This window comes from Heloderma suspectum, chromosome 4 (genome assembly GCF_057233095.1).
Source record: "Heloderma suspectum isolate Gila_16-S chromosome 4, 16-S_ref, whole genome shotgun sequence".
NCBI classification, from domain to species: domain Eukaryota; kingdom Metazoa; phylum Chordata; class Lepidosauria; order Squamata; family Helodermatidae; genus Heloderma; species Heloderma suspectum.
Genome location: NC_139461.1, coordinates 137,035,318 through 137,050,677, shown reverse-complemented (window position 1 = coordinate 137,050,677; position 15,360 = coordinate 137,035,318). Strand labels below are relative to the sequence as shown.

Genomic DNA, 15,360 nt, shown 5'->3' with positions numbered 1-15,360 from the left:
CTGCAAAATGGCAGGGGAGGGGATAATTTAAAAAGGAGACGTGGAAGACAAGACAGGGTGCTTAATCCTCCCCCCCGCCCTGGTTTCCCCTGCCGTCCCCTCTCCAGGCTGGGTTTCCCAGGCATCCATTTGTTGTATTGTAGGAGAAAGTGCTGCGTGAAGGGGTTGCAGTGAAAAGCAGTGGGCAGGGGAGGGTTTATTTATTTATTTATTTATTGCATTTATACCCCGCCTTTCTTCCTCTCGCTAGGAACCCAAGGCGGTTTACATTATCCTCCTCCTCTCCATTTTATTCTCACAACAACAACCCTGTGAGGTGGGTTGGGCTGAGAGTCTGTGACTGGCCCAAAGTCACCCAGTGAGCCCCTCTTGTCACTGCTCCCCTGCAAATGTTGCCCTTCTCCTTAGCAGCTGTTTGAAAGAGGCTGTGGTACTACAACCTCTGTCTTTAGCTGAATGTCTCATTCAGCTCTTAAAATCCCGAGCTAAAATATGAACCCTGGAAATGGTTTGCAATTTAATTTGAACTCCTACAAATGCTTTTCAATGTGCCCAAGATCACAAAAAAGCCGGTGGAGGCCAAGGGAAGCGCATTCTACAATGGTAAGCTGTGGCTACTTGTCCATTAAAATGATCAATGTTGCCTTTGCATTACTGGCATCATCTGTCAGCAAAGCCCATGACTCCCCAACTTCCCATCTTCTCTAGTATTTCATTATTATGAGACCTATTTCATTACTTTTATTTCCCATATGCCATTACTAATACACTTTTTGCAGAATCTTTTTTTTTTTGCTCTTGTTTCAGTGCACTTGGAAAAAAAATTGAAGTCTTGTAATGGATTTTATGATCCTTTCCATCCTGGAACATTTATCAAACCCGAAGAAAAATGTTTTGCAACACAAAGTGCTTCATTTTCTTACATGTAAACATGCTCTTTGAACTGTTCATCAATAGATAGAGAACTCTTTCCCACCTAGAGTAGCCTGCACGGAATAAAACATAGGAACATAGGAAGCTATCTTGTACGGAGTCAGACCATCTAGACCAGTATTGTTGACACTGAGCCGGTTTGCACCACGCCACACCACAATGGGTTATTAACCCAAGGTGAGTCCATGGTGCATGCAGCCACCATTTTGCACATTCAACCCCCACTCGCAGATTGTCATGTCATGTGAACCTGGCAAGCATGAGTTATAGGAGGGTTAAATAGCCCTCACATAACCCTAGAACAGACCATGAGTTACACGAGGGTTGTTTAACCCTTACAAAACCCACGCTTGCTGGGTTCACACAACATGACAATCCCCTGAGCGAGAGTTAAATATGCAAAGTGGTGTTCACAGGCATTGCAGCTCATTGTGGGTTAAATAACCCATGGCAAGCTGCACTATGTCATGAGAACCAGGTCACTGACTGGCAACAGCACTCCAGGGTTTCAGGCAGGAGTTTTTCCAGACCTACCTGGAGATGCCAGGGACTGAGCCAGGGGCCTTCTGCTTTGCAAAGCAGGTGCTCTACCACAAAGCTATGGCTCCTCCCCAAAGTACAGATTACTGAGTGGTACAGGAACCTCTGATGCTGCAGCAAGCTGAAGATAAGCAAGTGTGAACCTGATCAGCCCTTTGGACAGCAGAGTGCTAGAAGACCCATATACAAAAATCAGAGAGAAGAAAGGCTTTCAAGAAAATCTCTGGAAAGGCCATACTTGGTGGAGCACAGGCATTGCATGCAGAAAGTCCCAGGTTCAATCACCAGTTAAAACTTTCTCAGATTAGGAAGGCTGGGAGAGACCTCTGCCAGAAAGCCCCTGACTGTCAGAGTAAACACTACTGGGCTAGATGGACCCATAATCTAACTCCATACGTGACAGCTTCCTGGTGTGAACCTGATTCAGGACAGATAAAAGGAGCCACTTCTTCATACAGTGCATAGTTAAACTATGGAATTCGCTATCACAAGATGTAGTGTTGGCCACCAACTTGGACAGCTTTAAATGGGGATTAGACAAATTCATGGGAGGATAAAGCTATCAATCACAACTAGTTATCATAGCTATATATTACCTCCGCTATTGGAGGCAGTATGCCTGTGAATACCAGTTGGTGGGGAACATGAGTGGGAGGGTGCTGTTGTGCTCATGTCCTGCTTGTAGGCATCTGTGGGAATAGAATGCTGGACTAAACAAGCATTTGGTCTGATCCAGCATAACTCTTCTTATGTTTACATCTGAGCTCCCTGCTCAACAGGTGGAAAAGGGGTTTCTAGTTGTACTGTAACATGTCCATTATTAATTAATGGGGTTAAAAAAAAAAGATGCCTAGATAACTGAAATTATCTGACAATCAAAGCTGCAACTAGTATAAAGTATGTAGTTTTTAATGTGTGTGTGTGTGTATATATATGCATGATTACTTTTATTTTGCATAATTTATCCTCTTTCTATTAGGCACAGAGAAGGGTAAGAAGCTATACAGGACACTGACCCACCTTGCCCTCTGAACACTGGAAAAATCATGTACATGCTGGGATTAAGCTCCACTGGAAACAATGGGACCTACTTCTGAGTAGACTTGTAGAGGACTGCACTGTTAGTCACTCATTTGGCTTCTGGTATTTCTCCAGGTATTGGCCATGCACTTTGAAGCATATCTTCACAATCATAAAGACTAGGAAGTTGCTCTTTAAACATTTATAAAGCCCAGATACTTAGGAAGCTGAATTCTTATGACAAGACCACATTTCTGCCATTTTCCTATATTAATGTGCCTCAGAGATCACCAGTCACCGCCTACTTGTGGAACTGGTGGCAGGAAGACGGCTCTCGCACGTGCTCTAAACCGTCAAGGAACCCCCTCACGCCCACTCCAGTGCAGCTTGAAAAGAGGGATGCCTGGGCAAAAAGCAACAGAGCGATCGGGAGAATGGTTTGAAGCCCCTACACTGCTTCAGCTCTTTTAAGAATGCCTTGCTCTCTGAACGCCAGTTCTTAAAAAGCAGGGCGATTGTTCTGAATCAAGGGAAAGGTCACGCTGGGCCCTGGGAGGTTGTACTCGCTCCCTCTCGGGAAGAGCACCACAGCAAGCGGAAGGCGAGCCTGTTCCCAGCCACTGGCCAGAGAAGGAACAGCTGTGGGACATTACTCCCCCCCACCCACACACACTGCCAAAAAGAACTCTGCTCCAACTGTAATTTGCCCTGTGACCGCGGTTTTGAGGGAAAGGTCATTCCGGCCTCTGTCACTGGCCAGATAATTAAGGGCTACTGGGACATTGTACCATCTACACCCTAGCAAGGACACTAGCCTCGCTCCGCTCTTATTGGATGTAAATGCCCGTTAGCAAGTCTTTTGTTCCAGCACTGTCAAATTGACCTCCCTTTTCTGTCTCAGTTTCCTTTCTCTTGTATGTCTTGTCTTTAAAGGCTGAGGGCAGGGCTTGCATTTTATTTTGATTTATTTACAACACATAGTTAACACAGGTGCTCTAGAAATAAATTATAACATGGCATAAGGCATATCCTGCTGAATGATCCCTACAGAAGATGCTAATTCTGTTTAAGTCAGCTTCCCCCAACCTGGTATCCTCCAAATGTGTCGAACTGCATCATTCCCAGTCAGCATGGCCATTGGCAGTCCAAAACATCTGCAGGGCACCAGGTTGGAGAATGCAGACTTAGTGTACCACTCCCTGCCTGCCACCTGCCTTTTGAGAGCAGTGATCCTTCCTACAGAACCAAATCACTTATTTTCCTTGAGAAAATGGGACTTTCCTCTCCTCAGAAAATGTGAAGACTGTCTCTCTCCCACTTCCCCTTCTGCTAGTTGTAAGCAGGAAAAATGTGAGGTGTCACTGTGTTGGGTTTCTGTGTGTGTAGGGTTGCCACTTTTTTTTTTTTTTATCCCGCCCCTGTACAATTAACATGAGCTTGGCTCACTGAAACTCTATAGGAGAACTTTCTTCTCATGGAATAAGTGGTGAGGAAAACTTCACCTGCTAATTTTGGAGGGACTGGAGGCTCTTAAAGACACAAGAGCAAGAAAGAACTTTCATCTTCTTCTTCAGTAGGGGAGGAAGGAATTTCTATAACTCTGAGCTATAAACAGCGAGGCTAAATTCAAAACCAACTCCATCCACTAGATGAGGCAGCAACAGCCAAAACAAATTTATTTATTTATCCATTAATTCATTCAGTATTTGTATATCCCGTCATTCTTCCAATAGTGGAACACAGGGCAGCTAACAATGCAAATACCAACACAACCATCAAATATGCTAAATATAATATAACACCCTTATAATCACACTACATTAAAATACAATAAATCAGAAGCAATAACTCTCACTATGACCACACCTAAACAACTTTATATCAAAGTCCAAATGCCTGAACAAGTAAAAAAAGCCTTCAATCTTTGTTTGAATAATTGGAATAATGGGGGGGGGGCAAATCTGATATCACCACAGAGGAAGTTCCATCAACGGGGTACCATTATGGAGAATGCCCTGTCTCATGTCACCACCTTCCTAGCTTCTGCTATTGGCAGGACAATAAGCAAGGCATCCCCTGCTGATCGCAAGGCACGGGTCTGCCGGTAATGTGATAAGTGCTCCTTCAAGTACTTGGGTCACAAAAGCAAGACCTTGAATTGTGCAGTGCTTTCAGAAGTGATATGGGGCGATATGATTCCTACTTGCAGCTCCCGCCTCCAGCAAGGCTGCAGCAATCTGCACCAGCTGCAGCTTCCAGAGTAGCCCCACATAGAGTTCATTGCTGTTAATAGTTTCCTTTTGCTGAAATGGGCAGAGCCAAAATTCATGGGAGGATGGTTTAATGGCTGATAGGACTGTTTGTCACTGTACAGTTGTATCTGCTCTAGGCTTACTTTTGTATTTCATGTTAAGTGTATTGTATTTCACTATGGTTGGAGGAGGGCTTGCTTGACCAGCATATATGGACACAGCCACACAAGTTGTTGATGCACTACTTGCATCTGGGCCAAATTTGGTCCTGACATGGTGTTTAAATTATAAATATCAACATGTGGTGGAGAAGAGGGAGTAGGCTGAATTCAAGTTGGAGAACCACAAAAGGGCTTGGATAGTAGCTCTATTAGTGAAAAATCCTCTTTTCTCCACCGTTTCCACATAGTCTCTGTTTGATGATTATTACTGATTGACTGGGGTTCAGTCCCTACGTTGAAAACCCTACACATGTAAAAGGTGGCCCCCTTCAGACTGAGCTGACCATATATCAGCTGAGGAACATGGCTGACACACAAATCATTGCTGAGAGGACATGTTCCCACTTGCCCCTTCACATGTTCAGTACCCACTGGTACCAAACACCTGATTAGGTTACGGCGGAGATTTGATTTGCATATTACATCAATTATTTAAAGATTGTTTCAAAGATTGAAACAGCATGTATTCTAAGAGTTAACTTGACGGTCTGGTGTCTATCGGCAGGGCAGTGAAATGGGGTCACCAGCAGGGATTTCTGCATACTGGGGGGAATCCCCAAATATGCAGAAAAACACTAGCTTTAAAAGTTCATAGAAATAACCCTGAAAATAGCCTGACGAGGACTGAGCATGCTCATTGCCCTTTAGCGGCCAAGGAATTTTGAGGACAGTTGAGGAGAGAGGAAAATGGTGGGGTGGAAGGTCAGGACTGGCCTGCTCAAGCCCCTGACAACTTTTAGTATTGTGGAGAGGTGAAACTTGGTTAGGCCCCATCTTGAGTACTGTGTCCAGTTCTGGGCACCACACTTTAAGAAGGATGCAGACAAGCTGGAGAGGGTTCAGAGGAGGGCAACAAAGATTATCAGGGGACTGGAAATAAAGCCCTATGAGAAGAGACTGAAAGAACTGGGCATGTTTAGCCTTGAGAAGAGAAGACTGAGGGGAGATATGATAGCGCTCTTCAAGTACTTGAAAGGTTGTCACAGAGAGGAAGGCCAGCATCTCTTCTCGATCATCCCAGAATGCAGGACATGGAATAATGGCCTCAAGTGACAGGAAGCCAGATTCTGGCTGAACATCCAAAAAAACGTCCTGACTGCTAGAGCAATATGACAATGGCACCAATTACCTAGGGAGGTGGAGGGCTCTCCCACACTGGAGACATTCAAGACAAGGCTGGATGGCCATCTGTCAGGGATGCTTTGACGTAGATTCCTGCATTGAGCAGGGGGTTGGACTCGATGGTCTCATAGGCCCCTTCCAGCCCTACTATTCTATGATTCTATGATCTGTTTAGGACCATAATTTATGCACCCCCAAAATCCAATTCTTCCAGGATGCTATGCACTTTTTAAGGGCTCTGAGAACTTTGAAGTTAAAAGATTTGTTGGGGTGGGGGGGGATTTATTAGGACAGAGAAAAGTGCTTTATCCTGTCCTAACTAATCACCTCCTCCCCAAGGAATCTTTCAGCTGTGACAAGGGTAGTGCCTCCATCAACATAAGTCAGCCTCCCCCAACCTCTAGGTCCTACCTCTCAGAGCAGAGGTAACAACAGTACTGAACAGCAGTCCAAAAACGGAGTTACTGACTTGGATCCTAAGAAGTTAAATTTAGAAAGTTCACAGAAGGTAAGTAACTTATCTCCTTCCCAACCCCAGCAGCCACCTGCACCCCAGAAACGCCTCTCCAGAGGATCAGGGGGACCTCCGATACAGTGTCGGATAAGGTGTGAGGAGCTAGGAAGCGTTCCTTCCTTCAAGCCCCATTCAACTGAAAGGCACCCAAGAACGAGTATGAAACTGCAACACTGATTTTTTCACAATGTTTTATTTTCGTTAAAGCCCCAACTCATGTGTTGCCATTGCGCTATGAATGCCCTGTGACTGGATCTCACGTCAAACCAGTAATGCCTGAATGACAGAACTATGTGGGAACACAAGGAATCCACTGGAACTGCTCATGCCAACCTTAGTGGCTCCTGTGGAGGAAGAATGCTAGCATGGATTATATCCACATAATCCTGGCGATGCCATGTGATTCTATCATTCAAACATTATTCGTGTAGTGAGAGATCAGGCCACAGGGAAGGGGGAATTAAGCGACACCCATAATGGCAATTCCAATTGCACTCAAATAGCATCTGTGTGGCATGGCAATAAATCTTTGCACAAGCAAAGTGGAAAGATGTAAAACATGGTCCCAAAGAACTAGTTTATCACAGTTTGGGAAAAGTAGAAGCTGCTCATTGAAAAGACACTGGCTAACCCTTGAAAAGAGCATCTATACAGTGCCCTAATCCAGAGCAGGTGAATTAATTAGGCTTGAAAGTCTGTATTGCAGCCAAATGAAGCAGCCTTCAGTGCAAAGAACACTCCTGGGAGATGTCCAAGCGGAATATTATGAAACTTAGAGGATGATCTCTAGCTGAAAAAGTAAACCACAGTGCTTTCCAGTCTTAGCTTTTATTTTATACTAGCAAATGGAGCCAGCTTCGCACAGGTTGGAATAACTCTTAGTTTGATACATAGTTTGAAGCCTTCTAGCCAACTTTCACAGCTGTCAGATTTGGGCACATTGTGTCTGCCTTGTTGGAGTGAAGCCATGGCTATTGGTGCTCCTAGGCACAGCCCTTGACATGGTATACCCCTATAGTTCCCTGAGGGAGGGGTCTGTCTACTGTAGTCCCCTGAAGGGGGCTGCCCCACAGCAGTGGGGAGGAGGCAGGGCTATAACTGTCCTACAGCCTATTAATTTCCTTTGGCTTCAAACTGTACAGGCTGCAAAGCTACGTGCTGGTTAGGGAAGTCTGCCCCTAATTGCTGAAGATGTTGCTGCAGGCTTCAGCCACATGGACACATTTACATTAAGTAAAATTAATGTGTTTAAAAGCAAAATAACCCCAAGGTACACACTCCCTAGGGTCTCCTTGGTATGCATGCCAAATGTCTAGTTTTCATGGTCTTGGCACTGTGGTGCTGACGGACAAATGGACAGACACACTTCCTCATTTATTATTATAGATGTTTGTGCATTTTCTAATTGATTCCCATTACCCTTTATGTTTAATATTGTGTGTGATTTTCACCTCTTTTTCTTTAAAACACTACTACTGAGATTTATTATACAGTGACATTGCTTTAACTTTCTACACTTTGCTCTGGAAACTTTCTAAAATGATTTCACTGAGTTTCCCATATGGTATGCTAATAATGCATGCCTGTTAGGTACACTGGTATTTGGCAGTAGCAAATTAATCTGCTAATGTTTCTTTGCACAAAACATGATCAGTCATCACATAGAATCATAGAACCATAGAATAATAGGGTTGGAAGGGGCCTACAAGGCCATCGAGTCCAACCCCCTGCTCAATGCAGGAATCCAGGTCAGAGCATGGATGCAAAAGGAACAGAAGTCAAGCAGTGCTTTGCTCAAATATACCACCAACAAGTCTGGAAACAGAGCACGACGAACCCAACAAGCAAGCATACAGAGAACAAACGAAGATGAAATTATTTTGTGGAACAGCATTGGCATCATTTGCTTCTTAGAGAATTTGCTAAGAATTGGCAGAGTTGTCCATTTTGAACACCACAAAGATATTGTAAATTGAAAGTGCTGTAAAGATGATTTTTAAAAAATCTATAAGTAGAAATTCAAGTAGAAATGCATAACCTTATGCATGTGTATGTGGAAGTAAACCCAATTACCCCCAAGTAAAGGTGCATAGTACTGCAACAACAAGACATGATGGTGGCATGGGTCATTCCACTATTGCATCTAGTTAGGACCTTAGTTACTCCCTCCCTCAATATTCATGCAGCCCAATCCTATGCATGTTATCATAGAAGTTAAGTCCCACTATGTCCAATGGGATGTATCCCTAAGCAAGTGTGCAGAGTGAACCCTCAGACTGCAATCCTAAACACACAGTAGGGAGAAAGTCCCACCGGGACTTACTTCTGACTAAATATGAGTAGGGTTGTGCTGTCAGTAACTTGCACTACCAAAAGGGATCATCATATAAAGTGCTCAAAGCTGCTTACAAAGTGGTTGCCTTCATCTCTCAGGGAAGACAATGGGACCAGAGGACAACAAGTACCTCTCATGAATCTCTCATCAATCTGGCTCTAGCAGTCGCATGTAATTTCCACTGGCAATCATTTCAGAGCAATCATCCATGCTTTTCAGATGGGAAAAGAAACAACAGCTTGAATGCTTTGAGGACGGTAAAATACCTCATCTGAAGGAGGAGCCAAACAGAAATACCTTTCAGAAAAATACTATTTTAGAAACACAATCCCAGTTGTAAGCTTATTTCCTAAATGTTCCCATTTAGGTTTCTGCTAATTGGGGGGGGGGACACTTTCAAAATTAAATGTGTACCATCCCCACCCCCCAAAAGAATATTGTGATATTTCTACAACATATTGAAAGACAGAATAAAACAGGCAAGTGACATGGCTCTAATATTTTAAAAAATATGTTTTATTTGATCACAATGCATTTCACAGCAACGACTTTTCTTACCAACCAGCTCCATAGAAGAGGCTAGATTTGATGCTAGGATATGATTATTTTTATTATGATAGAAAAGCAGACAAGAAGCTTGTTGATTACCTAAACAGGCTATAGACATCTGAGCACCTCTGTATTCTCTGTTTCTTACACCATTTCCTTAAGCAAGAGGTGGGAGACGGTAAAGGTGAAGGGCATGGTTTGCATTAAATAGCTGGGGTGATGGGCCTGAACACACACTCAGCAGGGAGAAACAAAAGAGACATCACCTCCTGGTTTTTCAGGGAGATGGGCTTTTGTTCTTTTGGAAGAGAAATTTCTCCTTGTGCAACAATTGAAATAAAAACACATTTTGAAAACAGAGCTGCAAGGTCTTTGTTCCCAGCAGCATGAAATGAACTGGCACCCCCTATCGCCACCAGTTCCGGATACATGAACTGTTGACACCTCACTGCCCACACAAGGTCAGTGCTCACATTCCCGGATTTACTGGACACCTCCTCATTTTCATGATCCCAGCCACGCACAGAGCATATGCACTGTGCGAATGTACACACAGGGCTCCTAAGTGTCTGTACAAAAAGGGAGGGGTGGGAGAAGGCACAGCATGTGCACAAGAGTGCCTCCATTTGGGAAAGGGACATGGATGACAATGGGAAATTTGTGCATGAAGGGAACAGAAATAATGTCTCTGTTCACATGTAGTTATATAGTCAGTATTTTAGATATGTACTCTGCCTAGATCCAAATGCAATGAGGTGTCTGGGGCTTTCTGGAAGTCTTTCTGGAAGTCACACACCCCGAAATAGAAAATTTTCCTAATTCCAGAGGTTTGGGAGAAGTTTAAGTCCCATTAAACTCAGTAGGACCTACTCCTGGGTAAACAAGGGCAGGTTATGACTGTTGAAAAGTACACGATACAGTTTTTTCTGAGTAAGGATTGTGCTGTGAATTAATTAGTGAAAAGTACCCTACACATTAAAAGAGCAATCCTATGCATGTCTACTCAAAAGTAAGGCTTAGTTAGTTCACCTGGACTTTCTCCCAGGTAAGTGTATAGGACTGCAGCCTAAGGTCGTCGGTTATTATTAAAACCCTGGCTCTGAAAAAGGGTTGGCTGAAAATAAGCCCTGGAACCTGGTTTAAAATCCCTGCTCAGCCATGAAACTTGCTGATTGGCCTTGGGTAAGTCTCTGTCTCACAGCCTTGCCTGCCTCAGCGGCTTCCTAGGAAGAGAGAAAGCGATGAGGCTACGCTGTAACCTGTCCTGATTCCTTAAGATTGGGCAGGAAAGAAACCTAACGCGATCAAATACAACTATCGGGAAGGAGGGCAGAGCTGGCGGTGGGCTGCACGCGCGCGCGCGCGCCTGGAGTAAGGGGCAGGATCCTTGCCGCTACGCCTGCAATCCTACGCACATTTCCTTGCAAATAACCTTGCAAATAAGCTTACTTCTCCCTAAGCACGCAGAGGATTGGGATGGGTTGTGTACATCGGCGAGTGAGAGTAAGCTAGGGAAAGAAACAGAAGGAACGTGCGCCCGAAGAGAGGGCGATTAAAAAATGTGCGTGGCTGGCAGCGAGGCAAACGTGGGGCTGCTGATGGAGCTCGTAAGCCTGGAAGGGAAGGTGAGGAGAGCCGAGAGAGCAAGATGGGCACTGTGGAGCAGTCCATGAGGTGTGCCCGGATGGGAGCCTGTGCGGGGGGGAAAGAGAGCGAGATGGAGAGCGGGCGAGAGTCAGCGGCGGCCCCTGGTGCCGTGAGAAGGCGGGCGGGATGCTCCGCGTGGGCAGCAGGAGCGCTCTGGGGCCGCCGTCCGTCCGCCGGCCCACCACCCAGCCCTGCCCAGCCCAGCCCTGCCCAGCCCGCCGGTCCTGCAGCTTACCTGAGCAGTTGCCGCCCGCCTTGCCTTTGCCGGCGCAGTCGGTGGCGGGCGCGGCGGGCGAGAGCGGGTTGGACGTCCGGGCAGGGGCCAGAGCGCAGAGAGCCGCCAGGAGCGCCAGGAGCGCGGCGCTGCTGCGGCCGGGCGAGGCCCGGGGCCGGGCGGTGGCAGCCATGGCGAGGACTTGCGCGAGGGGGGCTGCAGGCCCTGCTGGGGATCAGCGGGCGCCGCCCGGAGGAGCGCGGACCCGCCGGCCTGGTAGCCAGCCAGCCCTCCGCATCCCGGGCCGCCGCCGCCGCCGCCTCCGGGCTCCTCGAGTTGGCGGCGGCTGCGGTTCTCCTCCCCCGATTGCCTGAGCGCCGGCCGGGAGCAGGCTGGCTCCCGCGCCTCTTTGTGCGCTGTTGCTGCCGTCGATGGTGCCGCCGCCGCCGCCGCCGCTGATGCTACCGCTCCGGCTACAACAAAGGGAAGGGAGGGGGCGAGGGAGTCGGAGGGAGGGGGAAGCGAGGGAGGGAGTGGGGTCCACGTGATGCCGCTGCCGCCAGCCGCCGCCTCCTCCTCCCCCGGGATCGGGACGGGATGCGGGGGGGCGCCACGCCCCCCTCTCGGCCGACTGCCGCCACTCGCCCGGGCGCACGGGGGGCGGGCCCGCATCCCTCCGCGCACGGGCGCCGCGCGCCTGCCCTGGCCCTGGGGAGTGGACGGAAGGATGGTTCCCTTCCCAAAGAAAGAGGGGCAGGGAGCCGCCCCAGCCCACCTTCTGCGCGCCTCAAGAGCCCCGCCGTTTGCCGAAGCGCGCTTGAGGAGGCGGCGACGAGAAGGGCCTCCCTCGGTCTCCCCTAAGCAACCTGGCCCGCCTGGGGTGGGCTAGCAGAAAGCAGTCGGCACTGGCTTGCCAGAGTTTTGTGGCCCAGCCGCGCGTTGTGTGTTGCAACCCTATGTTCGCTTACTGGGGGATGAGTCATCCCCTCTGGACTCAATGCCGGAACAAACAGTCCTGGATGGAATGGGTGCGATCCTTAATGCCCTTAACTAGGAAGGAAACCCCACGGAACTCAGCGTGACCTGCAGTTTTCCAAGGAAACGTGTTCAGGACTGGGCTACGAGGGCCCATCACTTAATCCATCGCAGGGAGGGGTCGACATAGAAAACATGGCTCTGAGCAAACAAGCAGTTACTGGTAGGGGCTGCTTTCCCAGCAGCTGCTACTGGGTTCAAGTGAAGAGGGGGGGAAGCCCTAAAACTGGGGAGATATCGGGTTGTACCTAATGTTTGTCTGACTTAAATCCCATTCATTTCATTGAGGTTAGACATGCGCCAACACGTTTTATTTTTAGGCGGATGTTGAAGACCCATCTGTTTATGCAAGCCTTCCGTCTTATGTAAATGAGATATATTCTGTGTATTGGGCGTTATTATTTGAAATCTTTAGATGTAAGTAGTTTATAAATACTCGGGAAAAAATCAATGGGTCTACCCTGAGCAAGACTTAACATCGGATACAACCCATCTTTAGTGCCACAATCGCATGCAAATATACATCCTGGACTCAGTCCAGCACAGAGTTCAGCCTATTGCTTTCAGAAGGTTTAAGCATGTTTAACTCGATGCTGTTTCTGGCCTGTAAAGCTGATTAGCCTATAGAGCAGAATATGACTGAAGTCGACAGACGCTAGCGATGGAGGGAAGACATAGAATTCCATTTAGACAGAGGCAAGGTTTGCAGTGAATGTCAGGCAGGCCATCACGTGTCATTCGTGGCTGATCTGGGGTTTGAACCAAGGCCTCTGTGATGCAAGCTCAGCTCTAGCCACCTCACCACACTGGTGAGTGGTTATTAGGGGAGGCAGAAAATAGATATAAATCGCTCTTGATTCAGACAAGTCACAAAGCATAGACCAGTTGCGGCTCTCTGGTGGGGTGCCGACCCACCTCCCTTCCCTTCAGTGGAGGCTAGTGGCTCCGATTTCAGTGGGGCTATGATTCCATTCTGGGTTTTAGTCAGAACCAGCCAGAACCCTAAAGGAGCTATCCAAGGTGCTGAACCCTGTCCCCAAAACGGGGATAAAACCCAGAATGGAATTATAGCCCCACAAATCGGAGCCTCCAGCTTCCACTGCTTCCCTTCTCTGTCACCATCTCTCCCCGGCCATCTCTCCTCCTCCTCCTGTGCTTGCTTGAGATAGCTGGGGCTGTTGCAGTGCTGCACGGACTAGGAAGGGCTCTTATCTGGCAGCGGCAGCATCGTTTTGGCCATTGCGCACGTGTGCGTGCAGACGCACACAATGAAACCGGGAAGGCTTCCTTCCTGGAGGGCAGCACCACCACGAGGTTGCAGAAGTAAAAGCGGGGTGGCGTGGGGCGGGGGGAAAGCACATGCTTTGTTTCCGCAGGCACTGCCGGGCAGCCAATCAAGTGTGGCACTGCTCTTTCCAAAACACGGTGGGGAGGGAGGGCTACGGGGGAGGCCGCAGCCCCAGCTGCCAAAAGGGTTGATGTGGCGGGCTGGGCCGGCTCAAATAGCCTTTGCCTGCCTGGCCAGTCAGTGGCCAATCAAAGCGCTTGTGGGCTAGCCAGGGGCGGCTCAATCTGAGCATGCGCTGTGCGAGCCGCTCCTGGCTCCAGATGCAAGCCGGCAGCGTGTGCTAAGTGGCTCCGTCTCGAGGCAGGCTGGTAACAGCAGTAGCAGCTGAGCGGCATTGGGTTTTTTTTCACGTGTGTGTGTAGACAGATAGACTCAAGAAAATCCTCCTCCTCCTCCCGGTATGATCTTACTGGTGTGTGCGTGTGCGCTCCTTGCTGGTGCTGGGCGCTGATCTTCGTTGTTCATTTCTGGGTGGTTGGATGGCTGGTAGGTCATTTCCTTCACCCCACACACACACACTATATAAATATATATAAATTCCCACCAGAATCCCCAATTAATTAATTTAAAAAGCTTTCTCTGCGGTTGTGACTGAAGAAATAGGGGTTAGGGGAATTAATTTAAGTCAATGTCGCCATTTTGTGTAAAAATGCATTTGGGCTTTGTCTGTGTGTGTTGGATTTGCAAACTGATGAATTCTTATTTGCGTGAGTATGTGTGTGTATATATATGGTGCTTGGTGTGGGTGGATTCTATCGTTAATACGAACCCTTCTCAATTTGTGCTGCTGAAGTAACTGATGATGATGATTGACAGAACATATTGGCATTGAATATTTGCTTGTGCACGCCAAATGCTCCATGTGCTTTTAAATAAAAGCTTACTGGCTTGCTTACTTGTTTGGGCTTCTTCTGGGCCTGCTTGTTTGCTTGGGTCTGTGTCCTCCATCTTGTGTTTCATAACCTTTCTTTCCTCTGGATTTGTGCAAATTAATTTACTCCGAGTACACCAAAATAAGTAATGTGATCACTGAGTTGCATACAGGCAAAGCTGTGCCCGTGAAAATGCAGTTTCCAAATTAGTCATCCCCTTTGTGCACACTCCCTCCTCATCTAGATAATAGACATTTCTTTTGAGAAATCTATAGCTATTTGCCCAAATTCATCATGCTATCTGAAAGGCAAAACCAACAGGAGGCCTATATATTTGCTCTTGGGGAAAGGTGTGAGTGTGGGTGGGTGAGTGTGGGTGGGTGGGTGGGTGGGCTACACTAGATCCTATGCTGCGTTTTCCCCCCCTCTCTGGTTACGTGGTGGGGAAGGTAATTTGTGTTCATTTAATTCCATCAGTGTATGAGACTGTAGGTAGTACAAGGTTCAAGGTTCCAGTTCATTTTATTATGTGGTCATGGATCCATTAAAACAAACAGTGAATCATGATAATTAAAAAAACATAATTATTAATTCATTACAAAGCAAGCAGAGGAATAGCAATTAAAACATACACATATTTTAAATATATGAACATAATTAAAATACAATGTGATGGAAAAGATAAAACACAGAATACATGTTATAATTAGGATGATGAAATCATGTTACAAAACCTTTGTATGGAGAGGAGGAACTTA

General features: G+C 47.1%; 1 protein-coding gene across 1 annotated transcript in view; it reads right to left on the bottom strand.

Moving 5' to 3' along the window:
- TMEFF1 (transmembrane protein with EGF like and two follistatin like domains 1) overlaps positions 1 to 12,303 on the bottom strand; it is a 112,823-nt gene extending 100,520 nt beyond the window's left edge. The window contains exon 1 of the mRNA XM_084848150.1: positions 11,369 to 12,303. Within this exon, the coding sequence (XP_084704276.1) occupies positions 11,369 to 11,540 (172 nt within the window). The 5' untranslated portion in view covers positions 11,541 to 12,303. The remainder of the gene's footprint in view (positions 1 to 11,368) is intronic.
- Between the last annotated feature and the right edge of the window lie 3,057 nt (positions 12,304 to 15,360).